Source organism: Eptatretus burgeri, chromosome 3 (assembly GCF_056783735.1).
Source record: "Eptatretus burgeri isolate ZD-2024b chromosome 3, Ebu_testis_v1, whole genome shotgun sequence".
Classification (NCBI taxonomy): Eukaryota; Metazoa; Chordata; class Myxini; order Myxiniformes; family Myxinidae; genus Eptatretus; species Eptatretus burgeri.
The window spans coordinates 20,427,318-20,448,449 of record NC_140963.1 but is presented as its reverse complement, the minus strand read 5'-3'; the positions used below and the strand labels follow the sequence as shown (position 1 = coordinate 20,448,449).

Here is a 21,132-nt window from a genome sequence, read left to right as displayed (position 1 = left end):
TTTCCAACTCACTAATGAACCCCCACTTATGCCCCGAGGATTGTGTTTTCCTTTTGGTACAATAGCCGGCTCTCACACATATGTGTCCAGGCCATGCACGACTTCATCCTTCACCCCACAGTCATCATTAATGTTCGCATATGCGTAAGTCGTCACATTTCTAAGTCGTCACATTTTTCTCGGTCCCGATGATGACGACTTACGCCTTGTCTACTGTATGTGTATATATATATATATATATATATATATATATATATATATATATATATATATATGTTAGGGCAGTGGCTTGGGATCCAAGAGGTCCTGAGTTCAAGCCCCGTTGGGCCACTGAATTAATACACCAGGGGGTTGACTCAGCCTGTCATCCTTCCGAGGTCGGCGAAGTGAGTACCAGTGTACTGGGCCGGTGTATACCCCGGTTAAAATAGGTGTACCATATCCCTGTGTCGTAAGAGGCGACCAGGGTTACGTCAGGAAGGGCATCCGGCGTAAAACATGTGCCAAATCACTATGCGGATCATACAGATGATCCGCTGTGGCGACCCCTAACGGGAACAGCCGAAAGAAGAAGAAGAGATCTTCATATATAAATATATATAGCTTTGTTGTTGACAAACACATTCTCCAACTTGTCTTTTTGTTGGTGAATGACAGCAATTTTACAAATTAAACGTAAAGAGAGTCTATCTATCTCTTCATAAAGAAGTATGGGCTCAACTTTAACATGGATAAACCAAATAAAACCAAAATAACAAGTATAGTTCATTTTTTTTAAAGTATAGTTGTTTTGTTTTTTCACAACTTAATGATCACAAAGTTACTTATACTCGCACTGCATGGCAAATTATGTACAACTCCTAAGTTGGAAATAAATATTCGATTGTGTTTTCCTCCCTCATTAACATCCTGATCATCTGCTTTTTCGGGTTAACCGCAAAAAAGAAGCAATGATTAAACTGCTCCCCAAGCCTTCTGCAAGATGAAGTCACCACCTGTTCTTTTGAGCTACTGCTGCTAAGGAGCTATAATGTGCCGGCTCTCTAAATCTTCATCAAGCTTAGCGATCATGACATGAAGCTAGGATGAGCATGCTGTGTCTTCCATCCAAAAAAGGTGTTTGTGTGCTGCCGAGGTGCATAATCTGTTAAATGCGAAAGCATGAACGACTTACTTGAAGTGAAAGAATATTGTAAGGGAGATGAGCAGTGTGATGATGGAGAGACTGTGGCCAATCACCGTCAAATAAAACATATTCAGTGCCATCTGTGGTGAGAAACACATTTACAACTAATCATTTCGGCCTTGTCACATACCCAAAGCTCGCTTACCAAATTTCATCTAAATCCACCCACAACCTTTTGAGATATTTTGTTCACAAACAAACAAATGAAAAATCAATCATAGAGTGAAAATTTGGCAAAACAGCACAAAGTAGAATGGCACTCGGTAGAACACATACCTCTGCCAGGTGGAAGAGTTTACGTTTTGTATCCCACTGATGGGCTGGATCCAAACCAACATCTAATCTGATTGTTCTTGTCACCTATTAAACATGCACCTTGTTTTGTCATTACACATACACAACTTTTTGAGATATAGTGATGCGTTTCGTTTTTGGCACTATCTCTCAATTTTAGAAATTAGGCCTGTGTTGACCTTTTGATCTTAAAATTAATTGGAAGTTGAATTCAGCGATGTGACATGAAAATGTTCTTCAAATTTCAAGTCAATCGGATGAAAATTGAGGATTTAAAAAAAAATTGGCCCAAATTGGCCTTTTTGCCTATTTTGATCTTTTGGCCCATGTTTAACTTAAAATTAATGTGGTTGAATTCAGTGACCTGATATGTAAATGCTCTTCAAATTTCAAGTTAATTCGGTTAAAATTGAGGATTTTAGAAATATGGCCTATGTTGACCTTTTCACCTGTGGCGACCACAAAAATAATAGGTGGTTGAATTCAATGACTTGATATGTAAATATTTTTCAAATTTCAACTCAATCAGATTAAAATTGAGGATTTAGAAAATTTTGCCCAAATTGGACTTTTGGCCTATTAATATTATTTTCTGGCCTATTCATATTAATTTCAGCCTATTAAATTGGCCTATTAATTATCATTTTTTAAATGGTGTTTGAATTCAGTGACCTGACATGAAAATGCTCTTCAAATTTCAAGTCAATCAGATAAAAATTGAGCATTTTAGAAAATTTGGCCCAAATTGTCTGATTGGCCTATGTAGACCTTTTGGCCTATGCTTACCTCAAAATTAGTAGGTGGTTGAATTCAGTGACCTGATATGCAAATGCTGTTCAAATTTCAAGTTAATTGGATTGAAATTGAAGATTTTAGAAATTCGGCCCATGTTAACCTTATGGTCTATGTTGACCTCAAAATTAATAGGTGGTTGAGTTCAGCGACGTCATATGCAAATGGTCTTCAAATTTCAAGTCAATCGGAAGAGAATTGAGGATTTAAGAAAATTTGGCCCAATTTGGCCTTTTGGCCTAAGTTGATCTCAAAATTAATAAGTGGTTGAATTCAGCGACCTGATATAGAAATTGTCTTCAAATTCAGGTCAATCAGATAAAAACGGAGGATTTTTGAAACAATTAAAAAATTTGGCCTATTTTGGGTTGACATTATGGACTATGTTGACCTTTTGTCCTATGATAACCTGAAAAGTAATCGGTGGTTGAATTCACTGACCTGAGATGCAAATCCTGTTCAAATTCCAAGTTAATCGGATGAAATTTGAGGATTTTCGAAAAATTGGCTTAAGTTGGTATATTGGCCTATGTAGACCTTTTTGTCGACTGAATTTTACGAAACTTCAATGTGGGACTGGTGCAAAAAATTAAAAAACAAAAATTTGCCAACCCACAAACAGACAGACAGACAGACAGACAGTGGAGAAAATGAGAAAGTCTCCTTATCATGTGTCCGAGTGGAACAAGCAAAGCAACCCATATCGTGCATAAAATACACACTGTTCTGTAAAAGTAATCGAAACATTCATGCATTAGTGCAGAATGTAGAGGCAATCATATATTGGAGGCCTCATATTTTGGCTTCATGATCTGGGCAAAAATAATGTTAATGACATTCATCAGATGGAACCACTCTTAACCAACCTTCAGTAGTTTATTCTCTCTGCTTTTTTACATTAATACAGTTTAACAGCTTCGTTACCACATGCGCGTCGAGTGAAATGTGGGGTTAAGCAATTGGTTCACTTCTGTCTGTCTGTGTCTGTCCTGTCTTCAAACATCAGTTTATAATCGAGGACAAGCTTTATTTAAATTGAGTGTTATATTTTGAGCATGAATCAGAAAACGAACCTGAAGTTTAGCAGTACTTTGGCTCTGAATTTGTTCCGATCGCACAAGTGCAGAGAGGAGTGAAATAATTTTTCTACTCTGCTTGTCCGGCAGTCAAACAAAATTGAAAATTATTGCAAACAAGAAACATTCTGTTTTAAGGATGTCATAAAGGACACAAACAACAAGCACCAATAACTAATATGACGTGTTAAATGAGGTGGTGAAAAAGATACTGCATCAACGGCGGGAAACTTCCAGAATTTTTTTCTACGAACTTTAAAATTGTTATTTTATTTCCATTTAATCATACGCTTAAACACTGTAGAACACAAATCGTCTTTTTTACACTTTCAAACCCAACCGTTTAGCAGCACTTGGATAAAACATTACGGCATTTTACATCATCACAACCAATCAAATTTTCCGCTTGTAGAGCCTGCCCACATCCTTGTTTCTCAAGACAGTTTGGGGTAATGTGTTCTATGATTATTTTTTTTTCCTCTCTCGTCTTCTCTCAAGACTAGTTTTTAAAGTGAAGATTCACTATTGAGAGAAGGGGCCAAAAACGATATGTAATATGGTAGCATGATGTATAAAATGTTGTGGACGAGTTGTGACAAAACTTTATGGATGACTTTGGTAGGTGTCAAGAACAAGCCAATTATATTTTGGTTCAGGTCTGGATCCAGATGCGGCCTGTTCTGTTAGTAAACTATTCAGCCTGGTGGAGGTACGTGCTCTACCGAGTGCTGTTTCGATCCTTAGTTTCCTGTTCTTATAATTCTCAAAGAACAAAAAAAACATGAGAGCCACAAACAAAAGAAAAAGTGAGTCTCAGGCACACACAGGCTTGCTCATTTAACATATAATCTTTGTACCCTGGTGTGGGCACTGCATTGTTGAAAGCTCTTGTTTATGTTATGGACTGCGTGTGTCTGTCTCTCTGTCTCTGTCTCTGTCTCTGTCTCTGTCTCTGTCTCTGTCTCTGTCTCTGTCTCTGTGTCTCTCTCTCTCTCTCTCTCTCTCTCTCTCTCTCTCTCTCTCTCGGGCCTAGCTATTCCTGATTATACACAATGTGATAATAGAGACTTTCTTTCATCAAAATCATCTCAAAATGTTGAGAAAACTACTGAAGAAGGATCACAAACCTGAAATTTTTGGGCGACATTTGCATTGCAGAGTGTGTAATTGGACCAGACGCGTTTACTTGTGGGATGTCGAAACCACTGTCCATTGACTTTGCAGATTTTGGTCACTTTTTCTGAAAAATAAATAATTTATTAATTGATGAATCTATAAACATTATTCGACATTGTACATTTGTCTCATTTCACAATAACAGCATGTTTAATAAAGAGGAGGAATAAGATGAGGAGGAAGAGCTCATGAAGGGATTACAAGAGGAGGAGGAAGAAGAAGGAGGAAATCGAGAAGTGGAAGGTGAAGGAGGAAGAGGAGTCAGATATCAGAGGTGGAGCTGGAGGAGGAGGTGGAATATGAGGACGATGAGCAGTAAAAGAAGGAGTGGGGGAGATGGTGGCAGGAGGATGATGATGATGAGAAGATTAAGAAGGGGAGCCAGAGAAGAAGGGATGAAGAGATGAAAAAGGTGAAGGATCAGAGGGGCAGTTGAGGAGGAAAGGGAGAGAAGAGGAGAGGGGAGTTATCTGTTCCATTCTGATTATAGCAAAAAGCCAGAAGCACATGTATGATAATGATGCCTTTGTGGAATGAGCTGGTGTAAATTGAGGGTTTGAAGTTACAAGAACATAGCTCCCTTCAAAGAGCTTTAGCTCTTGAGGAGGTCATTGGGTCCAACAATCCTGTGCAATTTTTGCCAACTTGTAGTTGTTTATCCATGCTCTATACTTTTAAATGCGAAGTGTCAAGTGGAAGCAGCACGTACCATGAAACAATTCTTTGGCATGACAGTCCGTGTTCGAACTGCTGACCTTCCAGACCCAGAGTGGATGCTCTTCCTGTTACACCACTGAGTCTGGTAAAACCTATTGTTCTGCCAGCAATGGAGGACCTACCAGGACACGTTCAGTGGTGAAGCATCTCCTTGGTACATGTGCAGATGAGAGATGATGGATAATACCTCCATCAGATGATATGGAGTAAATAAAGGACTTGTAAAAAAAATCGAGTTATCGACTTACACTCACCGCCAAAGGTTTATGACTTTGTCCAGTCTGAGTGGTGTCTCATCAGCTGTTAAGCTTGAGTGCAAGTGAATACAGTCACAAGTTCAATAAGAAGCAAGAAATGGCATATCACCAGTCACTCAATTCAGAAATGCGTTGCTGAAGATAGGGCTGCGAACGCGCTTTTACTCCAATGAACTTTTGGTTAACTCCAGTGAAACTCAAATCTGTGAGTCATTTCATCGTTATTTACACAACTCTGGTGTAAAGGCCCAGTCACACCTTGACATTTTAGCCAGCTTATGCCGATTTTTGGAAAATGTGTAAAACGCTGGTACACGTCGAATACGTTAAGGGTAAGTTTTGATAACATTGAGAGCACGCTGATAAACACTGCTATACATCGTAGTACGCTGGCTTTAAACGTTGTACTTTTCGGTTGTCCTCAAATTTTCCATGCTTGAAATTTTAAGACTTATGCCAGCGTATGACTCACACATTCCGCATAACGCTGGCCATAAGTTGTAGGCACGTTATGCGATCGTTGACACACGTTACTTGTAAGTTACTCATAAGTCGAAAGACGTCGGGGTAATGTTTAGCGTACCCGAAACTTATTTCTAACCAATGAGTAACGTGTTGTAGGCACGTTACACGATCGTTGACACACGTCGACACACGTTACTTGAAAGGTACTCATAAGTCGAAACACGTCAAGGTAATGGTTAGCGTCAGTGTTCCAGACTCCCTGGTTTTGTTTTGTTTTTTGTTTTTTTTCGGTATGACGGTGATGTTGACACTTCGATTTCTAGTGCGGTTATAATATTGTTGTGGTTGACGAAATTCGCAAACCACCATTCAGGTCCCTTAGGTGAGATATCTCTGTAAGTATATGTGTAGTTAGGCCCAAACCCGTTGTTTAGATAAAATAAATGTCATTCATTCGGGCTGCGACCCCTCCAGATAGCCGTTTTTCTTTTACTATCTTTATTTTGGACCAGCCGCCATTACTACCATTACTACCACCACCAACCACGTCTCAACAGCCATCACACAACAACCACCAACCGCAACGCCGCTTCACAACAACAGCCACGACCTTTACCATCACAACTCGCCCTCGCAACCATCGCATCACCACCATTCCCGCGCCGCTTGTGGGCACCGATACTGGACTCGTGCAGGGCGCGCACCGAGCAGCGGGTGCAGAGGCACCAGCCTTTCCGAAGCAATCGGATCAAAAACGACTCACGCCCACTTCTGTTCCGTCCTATCGGCAAGCGTGGGGCGATTTGGCCCCGCCTCCAGGTGCGTCGGAGTGTGGTCGCTATATGCAGATTCGTGGATCAAAAAGCATTCACGCCCACTTTTCTTCTGTCCAATGGGGAGCCAGCCAGAGGTAAAGGGTCGAAGGTGAAGGAGCGAGGCCACGGGGGCTATAAAGGGCCGCGTTTGCTCGCCAAACAGTTCAGTTCGGAGTTGAGTTGGGAAGAGCCATTCAAGAGAGGAGTCGGAGAAGGCAGTTGGACGGAGCTGTGGAGAGTTGGAGAGGTGGCGGCGGCGAAGGCAGTCGAGGGGGTGCTCGTGTCAGAGTCGGGGAGCTGCGGAGAGGAGAGGCCGGCAACGCGACCGAGGTCGTGGTGGAGACGCTCGTCGCGGGACCCGAGCCAGGGAGATATCCTCCTTCCCCCGAGCATCAACAACCCCCTCCTGTTCCCCCCCGCGCTGAGATAGTGCGAGAAGGGGGCCCCGTTCCCACCCCATTCCAGACACTGTCCGCGAGGCCCGCGGAGTCGGGGCGCCACCGCCATTTTGCGGCTCATCATCAGACGGGTAGGCCCGACGCGGTCTCGGCCCCAGGCCCATCTGCCCCCATCATCCTTGAGGGTGGTCCTTTTCTTTTGCTTTGAGTATATGTGTTGTCGGCGCCGTCTGTGAAGTAAAACTGTATAAGTGTTGCCGTGTGCTCGGTAGTCGGTGGTATATCTGCATTGTGTTTTGCTTTTACATTTGCTTTTTGTGTATTATTGTGTGTTTCTTCTTCTTTTACATTTGCTTTTGGTGTAATTGTATATGTGTGCTTTCCGTTCATCGCGAAATAAATGTGCTTTATATTGAACTGTTTTCCCGTTTCGCTTCGTCTTTTCCTTTATTGAATCTCCATCTTACTTCACGTAAAGGGTTGGTCGTGGGCTAAATACGCCCAATAATTAATCGAACCATCGAGGCCGACGATAACACCGCTCGGTTATCCCGATAGTACGGAACGGGTCGCTTAAAGTGGCCCGTGTCCGAAGTCGACCTGCGGCGAGGTGCGATCGCCCGGTCTACCCTCCGTGTGGGTACTTAGGTCGGTCGAATTTGGCGAGCAACCCTATCCCACGCGGGGGGCCGATTGGCACGATCGTGGTGAGGCCGAAAGGTCCACCCGTGACTAGTTCCCGGCGTTAGTCCGAGAGGGTCACGACGGGATTGTCTGTCCGGTGGGCGACGTGCCGCGATTCGAGTTACGTGGCTGCTCGCACGCCGGCGGGCGCGAATACGCAACAATATAATATGATTAAAGGCTGCCGCTCAACGATTTAAATCATAACCGCACTAAAAATCAAAGTGTCAACTTCACCGTCATTTTGAAGAAAAAAAAAAAAACAGGGAGTCTGGAACACTGACGCTAACCATTACCTTGACATGTTTCGACTTATGAGTACCTTACAAGTAACTTTTGTCGACGTGTGACAACGTTGGCATATCGTGCGTACAACTTATTCCCATCGCATGCGGAACGTGTGTCATATGGCAAGTACGTCATAAAATGTTTAACACATTTATAATTGCAAGACGTACTCCACTTAATATGACGTATGATAGCGTACTTTAGCGTTCTATTCACACATACCAAACTTACCCATACCGTATTTGACGTGCGCCAGCGTTTTAGACGCATTTTTCAGAGGTCGGCAAATGCTGGCAAGATCGCCAAGGTGTGACTGCGATGTTGACACTTCCATTTCTCCGGCGGTTGTGATTTAAATCGTTGTGCGTTAGCCTTTTAATAGGCTACGTCACGCCATCGTCTGCGATATGTGCAGCGCACTATGCATTAGTTAGATGATCGTTGGGCATAGGTTGTGAATGCCGACAACAGGCTAAGCATTCGTTGGTATAAGTTATCTATAAGACAAAGAAACGTTCTGTGTCCATTACTAATATGTTATGCATACGACCAACTCGTTATGAATACGTCCGAATCTTAAAAAAAAAACATGAAAAGTTCAACGTAAGCTAGCGTTTTACATACATTTTGATATGTTGCCATTGCTGGCTAAAACGTCAAGGTGTGACTGGGCCTTAAACAGCGAGCTGCCAGGCAGAAAAGCATCGTCACACTTCCGTTAAAGCCTTACTCACTGCTTGTCTCCCGAGGGGGAGGACCAAGAGCCTGATAGTAGTGTGGGACAAAATGATTGGTTAAAAAACGGATTTAAAAAACATGCCAACGCTACTGGCGTTGGTTGGACAATTGAATGGAACAAAGTTCATGATGTAAAACTACTAACAAATTGGCACCGATGAAAAATACACCACAAGTAGCCCCCTCCAATATCGCTCGTAACCAGAATTTGTCAACATTGGAAGAAAGCGATCAATCAGAATGGTGTAAAACAATGAACAGTCCCAAAGTTTCAAGTTTAAAAAAAAAAACTGCACAAAACGTCAAGCCAATGGACTTGACAGCCAGACCATGTCTCCCTCACTGCTGGCACTTGAGGAACGACTGCTGGTGCTGGTTTCAAGTGAGGGGTAACAGGTGATGCATGTGCAGTAGTCAGGTCATGTTCAACATAAGCAGGCTTCAACCTATCAGTGCTGACAGTATCATGTTTCCCATTGTAGTTAGTCATTAAAAACTTGTCAGCATGGTGGATGACTTCAAACGGTCCATTATACAAGGGGTTGAAGTGGCTTCCTCATGGCGTCATGTCGCACAAAAACATAAGTACAACTCTGAATGTATGAATTGGTCTGGGTTTGCTTGTGCTGTGGCCTGTTAGGTGTAGGCTTCAAGTTTCTCATGTTCATCCGTGATCCATGCACATAGTTGTTAATATCCAAGTCATGATTAAACTGACTAGGTGCCACAAACTTTCCTGGTCACTTGAGAGTTGTGCCAAAAACTCAAAAACTCCTCTTAGCAGCACAGCAGCCAAGGTTGGACTTAACTGCAGTTCGGAACTCTCTCAACATGATACGAAGACTCTCTGTCCATCTTTTATTGACATGGGCTTTCAGAGATTTTATTTTATTGTTATTATTTTTTTTGCATACATTGTCGAGGCTCGTATGAGAGCTAACACACAACACACAACAAGGGAGGCAAGAGAAAATAGGTGCGGGAGCGGGAAAGACAAAACAGTGGGGAACAGAGACTTGAGGAGATATGTGGCAGGGAGAGGGATGGGGCAGGGAACACGGGGAACACGAGATGTACACCGGAGGGACTTTCAGGACCTGACACGACAGGGAACTTTCGGGAAGGAAGACAGGGAATTTGAAGGAGGTGGGTTTGGGGTGGATTAACGAGGGTAGAAAAGATCGTGGTTTTGGATGGGGAAAGACAAGAGGTGGTGGTGAACATCTGTTTTGAAGACCTGGAGGGAAGATTGGGATTGATGGCAGTGTGAGAGTTTGTTAGAAAGGTGGGGAAAAAGAGGAATGAAAGAGTGAAGGTGAGTAGTGATTCATGATTTTGGTAGTTTCACCAGAAGGGGGTTGCTGGCAGACCTTGAGTGCCCTGCAGAAAGAAATATGGTGGGGACAAATTGCAGACAGAGCGGGGGAGGGGGGGCGAGACCGGAGAGGAGATGGGAGAAGACAGAAAGACAACCGATCTACCTGCGGTGAGAGAGTGGGAGGCCCAAAGACTCAGCCTCATCGTGGGAGATACCAATGATCTGAAATGCCTTGGTTTCCACAGCATGAAGCCGAGAAAGGTGAGAGGCAGGAGCACCAGCCCAGAGGGGAGAGCAGTACTCCATCAGGCTGCGGACGAAAGCTTAATATGTGGTTAGGAGCTCAGGTGGGCCGAGGAAGGACTCTGCACGACGGAGGATTCCCAGTCGGCGACTGGCTTTGGAGGCCAGGTTGGAAATGTGGCTTTCCCAGGAAAGATCATGGCAGATAGTGAGACCCACAAGCTTGAATGAAAGGAATTCTTCCATGAAAGGATTCCATAACTTTGCTGATGATCGGGAGAAGGCTGATTGGTCTGTAGTTGCAGGGATTTGTTTTTGCACCTTTTATGCAGGGTGGTAATGTTTGTTGATTTCCAAGCAGATGGCAGATGACCTTAAGCAAATGAGAGGGTGAATAGAACAGAGAGAGAGGGTGAGCAAGAGCAGAGGAGCAGGTTTTTAAGACACGTGGGCTGATGCCGTCTGCATCTCATGTCTGACATTGAGGGCCTTCATCCAGCAAATTAAACAATTCGAGCAATTTGAATCAATATTATTTTTAACCAGAGAGTTGGTGTCAAAGCCACCCAATGCTCGCTTGTTTATACATTTATCGTTTTTAAAAGACGAGTCTAATAATATTTTTTATAAAGCATTGCAGTGAAGTCTGATGCAAATAATTTTAAAGCAATATATGTATTTGTATATTGTAATCAGTAAAAAAATAGTGTGGTAGATAAAAACATTAGAAAAGAAATAACTTGCACCAAAAACTTTAACATTTTCATGCTGACGCTCACGCTGAGGGTATCGCTATAGCTCTCTGTTCTTCGAACAGGCGAGCTAAAAATGAAAAAAAAAAAAAAAAAACCTGTGCTTTCGTTAACACAAGGCATTGTCACCATGTGAGTGTGTTTTTTATATGCCTCACATGTGCATGAAAAGAAAGTGGAAGCATTAGTAAGGAGTCTCAGGTTCAGTTTGTAAAGGCCCAGTCACACCTTGACGTTTTAGCCAACGTATGCCGATTTTTGAAAAAAATTTCTAAAACGCTGGCACACGTTGAATACGTTATGGGTAAGTTTTGATAACATTGAGAGCACGCTGAAAAACACTGCCATACGTCGTTGTACGCTGGCTTTAACCGTTGTACTTTTCGGTTGTCCTCAAATTTCCTCAAACATGTTCCTCTACGCTGGCCACAAGTTGTATGCACGGTCTGCGATCGTTGACAGACGTCAACACATGCTACTTGTAAGTTAATCATAAGTTGAGACACTCCGAGGTAATGTTTAGCGTACCCGAAACTTATTTCTAACCTATGATTAACGTGTTGTTGGCACGTTACGCGATCGTTGCCACACGTCGACAGACGTTACTTTTAAGTTACTCATAGGCTGAAAGACGTCGGTATAATGGATCGTCCTTGCGTCAGCGTCCACGGCCACGGCCAGGACACTTATTTGCAGCATTCTTCAAACTTTTCTTCGGCATGACGAGGATGTTCACACTTCGATGTCGAGCTTGGCTATGATTCCAATTGTCCATCGGCAGCGTCTATTTAAAATAGTCGAGTTTGAGCGTTTAACACGTTCAGAAGAAACGCTTCAAATTTCCAAACCCCAGCGTCAAAAACAAAGGCGAGTGACAGCAATTTAAATCGTTCATTGTAAACAATGAAAATAGTTGAGTGGTACCGTTTAAAAGTCGTTGAGTGTAAAAAAATCCAATTGTTGAGCGCAAGGGTCTACTTTCAATAGTGGGGTTTGAGCGATTTTTTTTTTTTTTTTGTATACCTTGGTCGAGGCTCGTATGAGAGCGAACACACAACTCACAGCAAGGAGGCATGAGACAAGAGGGGCGGGAGTGGAAGGGACAAAACATTGGGGAACAGACACAGGTGAACTGTGGAAGGGAGAGGGATGGGGATGGGACGGGGAACATGGCGAGGAGAAGATGGACATTACAGGGACTTTCAGGAAGGAAAGCAGGAGAATTGAAGGAAGTGGGCTTGGGTGGATTATCGGGGGTAGAAAAGATCGAGGATTTGGATGGGGGAAGATAAGAGGTGGTGGTGAACAGCTGTTTTGAAAGCCTGGAGGGAAGAATGGGAAAGAATAGAGTGAGGAAGTTTATTCCAAAGGCGGAAAAAAGAGGAATGAAAGAGTGAAGATGAGCAGTGAGTCATCATCTTGGTAGTTTTACCAGAAGGGGGTTGTTGGCAGACCTTGCGCGCCCTGTGGAACTGTGGTTGGGACAAATAGCACAGAGAGCAGGGGGCAAGGCTGGAGAGGAGTCGGTAGAAGACAGAAAGACCACCGACTAACCTGCGGTGATTGAGTGAGAGGCCCAAAGACTCAGCTTCATTGCGGGAGATGCCAATGATCTTAAAAGCCCTGGTTTCGACAGCGTGAAGTCGAGAAAGGTGGGAGGCAGGAGCACCAGCCCAGAGGGGAGAGCAGTACTCCATCAGGCTACGGACAAAAGCTTTGTAAGTGGTCAGGAGCTCAAGAGGGCCGAGGAAGGACTTTGCACGACGGAGGATTCCCAGTCGGCGACTGGCTTTGAGGCAAGGTTGGAAATGTGACTTTCCCAGGAAAGGTCATGGCAGATAGTGAGACCCAGAAGCTTGAAAGAAAAGACTTCTTCCAGAGGATTGTTGAGAAAGTGGATGGGGGGGTTTTGTAAACGGTCCTTTCGAAGAGACATAGTGAGAGTGTGAGATTTGTCTGGATTGAAAGACATGTTCCACGTGTTGGACCAGTTTGTGATTTTATCCAGATCTGCAGTGAGCGAAGAAGCTGCTGCTTGCCGGTCTGAGGGATGACAGATGGTACGGCAGAGGGTGGAGTCATCGGCAAAGAGAAATAGAGGATTTTCCAGAGAGTCCGAGAGATCATTGATGAAAACCAGAAAAAGAACAGGGCCCAGAACGCTACCTTGAGGAAGTCCAGCCTGCACAGGAAGAGGGGATGAAAGAACTCCATTTAGGGCCACACGTTGACTGCGACAGGAGAGGAAGTCTGCGAGCCATGAGTGGAGATGGCCTTGAATACCATGGGAAGAGAGTTTGGTGAGTAGGGCAGGGTGCCAGACTGTGTCAAAAGCACGTGATATGTCCAGGGATACGGCTCGGATTTCCTGTCTGGCATTGAGGACCTCCATCCATTGATGGGAGAGCAGTAGCAGCATATCCAGGGTAGAGTGACCTGGTCTGAAACCAAATTGATGATTGGAAATCAAGCCATTGGAGAAGAGGAAGGATTTCATGTCTGAAGCGATGATGGATTCCATAACCTTGCTGATGATTGGGAGAAGGCTGATTGGTCTGTAGTTACAGGGATCTGTTTTTGCACCTTTTTATGCAGGGCAGTGATGTTAGCAGATTTCCAAGCAGATGGCAGATGACCTTGGGAAAATGAGAGGGTGAATAGAACAGAGAGAGGGTGAGCAAGAGCAGAAGAGCAGGCTTTGAGGACACGTGGGCTGATGCCGTCTGGACCGGTTGCAGAATCTGACTCGAGGTTTGAAAGCAAGCTCTCCACCTTGTCAGGAGAAAAGGATACAGAGCCCAGGGACAGTTGGGTGCGACTGGGTAAAGTGGGTAGAGATAGTGATGGGTTTGGGACACAAGATTTAGCTGCAAACACCGAGTTTAGACATTCAGCTTTATCACGTGTGGAATCAGCAGTGCGGCCATTTGAGGTTAGGGAGGGGATGGAGGGGGAACATACACCAGAAACAGATTTGATTAAACGCCACCAGGATTTTGAGGAGGGAGAGAGGTTTGAGAGTTCAGACTTGAGATGAGAAAGATGTTGTTTTCTGGCTCTCCTGAGGGTAGATACACACTTGTTCCGAGCTTTGTGGAAAGAACTGAGATTGCCCTCAGTTGGGTTTGCTTTCCATGAGGCAAAGGCAAGTTGTTTCAGGACAACTGCCTCGCCACAAGCTTCAGTAAACCAAGGGCGGGAGGAAGGGTAAGACAACTGAACACGAGAGGGGATAAATCTGTGCATGAGGGAGAGCAAGTTTCTTTGAAAGAATTCCCAGGATGAGTTGATGTTTGAGAAAGTAGTGATAGGAGACCAGTCGGTAAGTTTGATGGCTGCTCGGAGACCCTGCCAGTCGGCTTGAGTGAAATGCCAGACTCGACGGCGGTGAGGTGGTTCTCTGATAACAGCCAGAGAGATGTCCACTTTAACAAGGACGTGGTCAGAAGAACCAATTGGAGCGAAGGAAGAGCAGCAGATATTGTCAGGGAAATTTGTCAAAATCAGATCCAGAAGAGATGGAGTACCATTGGTTGAGATCCGGGTCGGGAAGTTGACCGATTGAGTCAGTCCCAATGAGTCACAGAAAGCTTTTGCTGATGTCCCATGGCAGGTGAGAGAGGTACCCACACCTAGCCAACTGGCGTGATGACAATTGAAGTCGCCACATAAGAGGAAGAGAGAGTTTGGATGAGAAGATAGAAGATGGTCCATGTTTTCAGAGAGTGAGGTGTAGATGGAGTCATCACTGTTCGGTGGACGGTACAGTACACATATAAACATGAGGTGGGAGTGGAGGGGAAGCCGAAGCCAGAGGTATTCCTGGGGGTGTGGGGGAGTGAGAGCAGTGCAGGGAGAGTGAGGAATAGAGTCTTTGATGAGGAGAGCAACACCTCCACCAGGACGAGGCTCAGCTCTGTCATACCGTAAGAGGGAGTAACCAGGGAGAGATACTTGGGAGTCAGACACGTCTTGGGAGAGGAAAGTTTCTGTTAGGCAGATAATGTCTGGTTTGTCAGTGGCAACCTGCATGGAAAGATCTGAAAGGTTTGAGCGAAGGTCCCGGATATTTGAGGTCCACACTTTTAATGAAGAGGTAGGGGAGGAGGCTTTGGGTGCAGGAGGTGGAGGGGGCGGGGGAGGGTAGGACGAGGGACGAGGGGGCGGGTAAGGAGGGTTGCTGAAGGAGTGTGGGGTATTGCAGAATAGCGAGGGGAGGGAGCCGAATGAGGAGGAGAAAAGGCTCTGTGGTGCTGGGAGAGAGGGGGGACAAGAGACAAGGAAGAAGGCAGTTGAGGATTTGAGGAGGTGGAGTGAAGAGATGGAGGTGAGAGGGCAGTGGAGGGAGGCAGGTTGGTGGATGAGAGGCGGGGCAACTTAGAGAAGGAAGAGTGAGGGGGATGAAAGGTGGGAGAAAGGTGAGGGGGGAATTTTTGAAAGAGGAGAGAGGGAGGCTTGGAGGGAGAAGAGTGGGATGGTTGCTTTGAGAGTGAGAGTGAGGGGTGAGGGGGGTGAGTTGGCACTGAAGTTGGAAAAAAAGAATGGTTGATGGAAAGCGAGCATCCATGGCAAACTGTGGTTTTTAAAAGTTTTAGGTCAGAGATGCGATTTAACACAATTCTTGATGGATGCAATGAAGGCGAATTCAGAGCATGGAGAGAAGAAGCGCTGTAATAGTTGGATTTTTTAGGCAAGGAATGAAGGAGAGGTCGAAATGAGAGCAGTCTGTTAAAATAGCAGAAGAGTAGTGCATTGTGAAACGGTAAAGAGTACCACATGTGTGAGAGAGGAAGATGAAGCATTATAAGATCGTTTTTGTTGTTAATATTAATGTATGAGAGAGTTCAACAGATTAGGTCATGGAAGTGTAAAAAAAAAAAGAAATCGAGGAAGACGAGGAGGAAGTTAAGAGGAAGAAGAAGTAGCAGAATCGAGAGAAGGTGAGCGTGTTGTTGTTGTTGTTGTTGTTGGGTATTTTTTTTTTTTTTTTTTTTTTTTTTTTTTTTGAGATGAGAAAGATTAGTTGGGAGAATGGGGGATGTTTGGAAAGTGGGTAGGATGAAAATTGAAGGTAATGGGGAGGATAGAAGTTGAAGGTAATGGGGAGAAAAAACAAACAAACAAACAAACAAACAAACAAAAAAAAAACGATCGAACACCGAGTGGAACCGGTAGGCCTCAAGCCTAGGACTAGGCCTCAAACACCAGGTAAGAACGTCGACATAAATACTCACAAAATAGCACGATTTTTGAAACAAAACCGAACTAGGAACACACATTAACATGTAGGTGAGAAAATTAAACAGTTAAAACGGACAAATAACAACCGGAACTTAACTTTGAGGACGTCAGCAGGGAGCCCCGAAGGAGACCTCTTGCCGCTCAAAACCGGAACCGGAAGTCGATTTAATAGATTTAATAGAAACGTTCAAGAGAAACGATTAAAATTTCCGAGCACCAGCGTCAAAAAACAAAGGCGAGTGACAGCAATTTAAATCGTTCATTATAAACAATGAAAATAGCTGAGTGGTACCGTTTAAAAGTCGTTGAGTGTAAAAAAAAAAATCCAATTGTTGAGCGCAAGGGTCTACTTTCAAGAGTGGAGATGCAGCCATTTAAATCGTTGAGTGGCAGCCTATGAATAGCAAACCCTACGTCACCGGCAAAGATAAACTGCCGCACGATATGGATAAGTTAGGCTATCGTTGGGCATAGTTTGTGAACGCTGGCTACACGATAATTATTTGTTGGTATACCGTATCTATAAGTTATCGAAGCGCTCTATGCACATTATTAGTTCATTGTGCATTTGTCCAACCCGTTATGAATAGACCTAAATCGTAAAAACAAGCCATAGCTCATTGTTGAAAAAGCCCCATAAAAAATTAGCCGTGAAGAACTTCGAACAATGGTGCAAAGATGTCTCCTACCCGTGGATACGCGGACGCAAGGAGGATCCATCATAACCCACACCCTCCCCCTCACACTTACCTACTACTGCCAACATGAACAAACTACTACTAATACTGATACTGATACTGATACTGATACTGATACTGTTACTGCTGACATGGACATCGACTCATAAAGGACTCAAAAACACTGTTGGGTTCCCCTTTTATGAACACCATTTTTATGTACCAATTCCCAAAATCGCTGGGAACATGTCTTTATATGGCAGTTGTAAGTTAGAAACACGTTCATTTTTTTTTTTTTTGTCGACCGGAAGACGTCATTGGAATACGTCTACATACGTCGATGTGTGTTGGGACTACGTAAAGAATTGGTTCAAAGCACGTCAAACATAAGTTAGAAATAAGTTTCGCGTTAAAAGGACATTACCGCGACGTGTTTCGACTTACGAGTAGCTTATAAGTAGCCTTTGTGGACGTGTGTAAGCGTCCGCATATCGTGTGTACAACTTATCCCAATCGCATGCGGAACGTGTGTCATACGCCAAGTACGTCGTAAAATTTTGAACACGTTTAAAATTTCTTGACGTACTCTACTTACTACGACGTATGATAGCGTACTTTAGCGTTCTACTCACGTATACCAAACTTACTCATACCGTATTTGACGTGCCCCAACGTTTTAGACATTTTTCTTAGGTCGGCATACGCTGGCAAGATCACCAAGGTGTGACCGCGATGTTGTCACTTCCATTTCTACGGCAGTTATGATTCGAATCTTTTGCGTCAGCCTTTTAATAGGCTACGTCACGACATCGTCGGCGATGCGTGCAACGCGCTATGCCTAAGTTAGACTATCGTTGGGCATAGGTTGTGTAGGCCGACAACAGGTTCAGCATTCGTTGGTATAAGTTATCTATAACACAACGAAACGTTCTGTGTCCGTTACTAATGCGTTATACATAAGACCAAGTCGCTATGAATACGTCAGAATCTTTAAAAAAAACATCAAAAGTTCAACGTAAGCCAGCGTTTTACATAAATTTTAATACGTTGCCATCGCTGGCTAAAACGTCAAGGTGTGACTGGGCCTTAAGGAAAGGTGTATATTATATAACTAAACCACCATAATGTTGAGCCAGAACGAGTAGAACCAGGAGCAGCAAAGCTGGCTTGGTGCCAGCGCAACCCAAATGGACATAGAGGTGAAATAACCATGAGAGGGCGTAGAGGAGTCATCTCCCCTGCCCAGTATGCCTGAAACCCCCAGAAGCAGCTTGGCAGTGATGCCACAGCTGGACATGAGCCAACAATTAGCAGCCATAATGATCATGTTCAAACACATGCATAGTGGCCTGGGCGTGGGGGATGATGGTGAGCATGCAAGCGAGTGAGATGAGTAGCATGAGTGTGGCACCTGCAAGCGAGGCATGGTCGAATGAAGATTGGACAAGGAGGAAGAAGGAGAAGGAGAAGGAGAAGGAACGTGTATGGGGGTCACAAGAGATGGACTGGTTAGTGGCGAGGCAAAAGCAACTCACCAATGATTACTGATGTTTTCTAACTGAAGGAAGCTGCATAAAGCAACAAAGAAAAGCTACACAAGGTAAGCCCTTTGATGTTTGAAACTCTATCCGAGTTCCTCAACAACTGCAGACATTCACAAGTAGTACGTACATGAGAATCCCAATGCGACACACCCCTTAGCCACCAGGCCAGTTTCATAACTTGTTTGTGGTGCGCATTTCTGTCTATGCTGTCACAGATGACTCGCTAACAAGTGATTAAACCACCAACAAGTGATTAAACCGCCAACAAGTGATTAAACCGCCAACAAGTGATTAAACCGTCAACAAGTGATTAAACCGCCAACAAGTGATTAAACCGTCAACAAGTGACAAATTGCCGACTACATTCCATCTCTGTATGGTGTACAACAGGGCAGAGACAATGTGTTGTGTGGCAGATGATCATTGTCAGGTCAGGCCAGATTAGATCTGTGACTTGCTACAGGTACCATGTAAAACTGTACTAACCTGTTTCATGGTCGGGTTGTTGGTGACTAAACTGTCTCCCCCAACAGGTTTCCTGGTGAGGAGGGTAAATGGATATGGACACCCAGTAGGATTAAAAACAAAACCTGTCAAAGGGTGGAGGAACTCCATGTGAGCCAACAGCCATCCATATCTAGTGCCCAACTGTGTCTGCGGACGTCCTCCTGCAGTTGGGTTACTTTTTCTTTCGGAGGTTGGTGACAGAGTTTGCACTCCGGCCACTGTAAAACGCTTCACTCTGCAAAGTCCACAAATGCAAAAAAAAGAAGAAAACTGACTCCGTGAGAGTACGGAGCCTGCGCAGGGCAGCTCACAAGATGATTGGATTGGGGTAAAGCCTTTGAGACCCCCATTCCTTGATGATAGGAGGAAAATCACAGGGTAAACTTCTTGGGTCAGATTGTGGTGGTGTGTGGAAGAGTGGTTCTAAGGTGTTGTCCACCAAACAGCGATCTCCTTGGGTTAACCTGAGGTGATCCCTTCAGGTGGGTGCCTGAAATGTCTTAGCCCTAAGAGAGGATGATCACCTGTCTCTGTTATCATCTGAGCTCAAGCGCTTCAACATCTGTATTGCAGCACTTTCTGAGGTTCAGAGTCCAGATAGTGGCGAGATCATGGCAGGTGGTTACACCTACTATTGGTCTGGTCACTGATGGTTACCATGCCCAAGAAGTTGCTGCAACTGTGTCCGATAAGCTCACTCCAATGATAATTGAGGTAACACCAGTCAATGAGCGTACATTGAGACGAAGGATTCATCATTCCTTGGGTGTCATTTCCCTGGTCTCTGTATCTGCTCCGACTGTGTCGAGTGATCTCACCGTGAAGGACGCATTCTATGCCATGCTCGAGTCTGTGGTTGATCAGTGCCCCAGGTGAGATACTTTTCTAGTCTTGGGGGATTTCGATGGATTGACTGGAACTGATAGGGATGGTTATGAGACGTGTGTTGGTGCCCACGGGTCTGGAACTGTGAACCAGAATAGCACTAAGTTCCTTGACTTTGCAAGAAGTCATGGACTTCGGGTGGCTGGATCATGGTTGCAGCACTCACAGGCTCATCGCTGGACTTGGTATTCCAATGCTCGTGGTCAATACGATGTTATCAGATCAATGTGATATCCGAACTATACTCTGGAACTGAAAGTGATGCGATATGTGATGATTCCATCTCCGACTTATTTCCAGTTGTTGCTGGAATTCATCAGGGGTGTGTACTGGTCCCCCACACTTTTCAGCGCTTGAATGGACTGGATTCTGGGGAGAATGTTGGAGACATCAAGCTGCGGTGCATCGTTTGGGAATGTCAATATATCTGACATTGATTTTGCAGATGATGCAGTCATCTTTGCGGAGACTCTAGATATCCTTTTGGGTGCCCTCGAGGTGCTGAATAACGAGTCAGAGCCACTGGGATTACGGGTTCCTGGGTCAAAACTAAGATCCAGGCTTTCATTGACATCTTGGGTGCTGCTATCTTGTCTGTACCTGTTTATAGTGAAGATGTTGAGGTCACAAAGAGATTCACTTACCTTGGCAGTGATATTCATATCTCTGCTGGCTGTGAGCCAGAGGTTAATAGACGTCTGGGTCGGGCCTGGGGAGTCATGGATTCACTGGATAATGGGGTGTGGCACTGTCGGTACCTGTGCAGGAAGACGGAAATCCGAGTCTTCAAGTCCTTGGTGCTTCCAGTCTTGCTCTACGGAAGTGAGACTTGCACTCTGATGAGGGATCTGAGATGGAGACTTAATTCCTTTGGTACCAGCTCTCTTCGGAGAATGCTTGGCTATCGCTGGTCAGACTTTGTGTCCAATGAGCGGTTGCTGAGAGAGATTTACATGAGATTTGTTACCTGCATAGTCCGTGAGTGACAGCTGTGGCTGTATGGACATGGGGCTCCTTTTCCTGACGCTGATTCTGCTCACCAGATTCTCTCAGCGAGGGAGCCTCATGAGTGGAGGAGG

The 21,132-nt window shown here is 44.5% G+C and overlaps 2 protein-coding genes across 11 annotated transcripts in view; one reads left to right on the top strand and one right to left on the bottom strand.

Moving 5' to 3' along the window:
• Positions 1-21,132, bottom strand: part of LOC147029502 (calcitonin gene-related peptide type 1 receptor-like) — a 170,165-nt gene that overhangs the window by 36,807 nt on the left and 112,226 nt on the right. For all 10 annotated transcript variants that reach the window (XM_085872565.1, XM_085872560.1, XM_085872562.1 and 7 more), the window contains 2 exons: positions 4,476-4,588; positions 1,175-1,266 (listed from right to left, as the gene is read on the bottom strand). In XM_085872565.1, the coding sequence (XP_085728691.1) occupies positions 1,175-1,266; positions 4,476-4,588 (205 nt within the window). The remainder of the gene's footprint in view (positions 1-1,174; positions 1,267-4,475; positions 4,589-21,132) is intronic.
• LOC147029503 (uncharacterized) overlaps positions 1-21,132 on the top strand; it is a 188,977-nt gene that overhangs the window by 88,786 nt on the left and 79,059 nt on the right. The gene's annotated exons all lie outside the window — the stretch shown is intronic.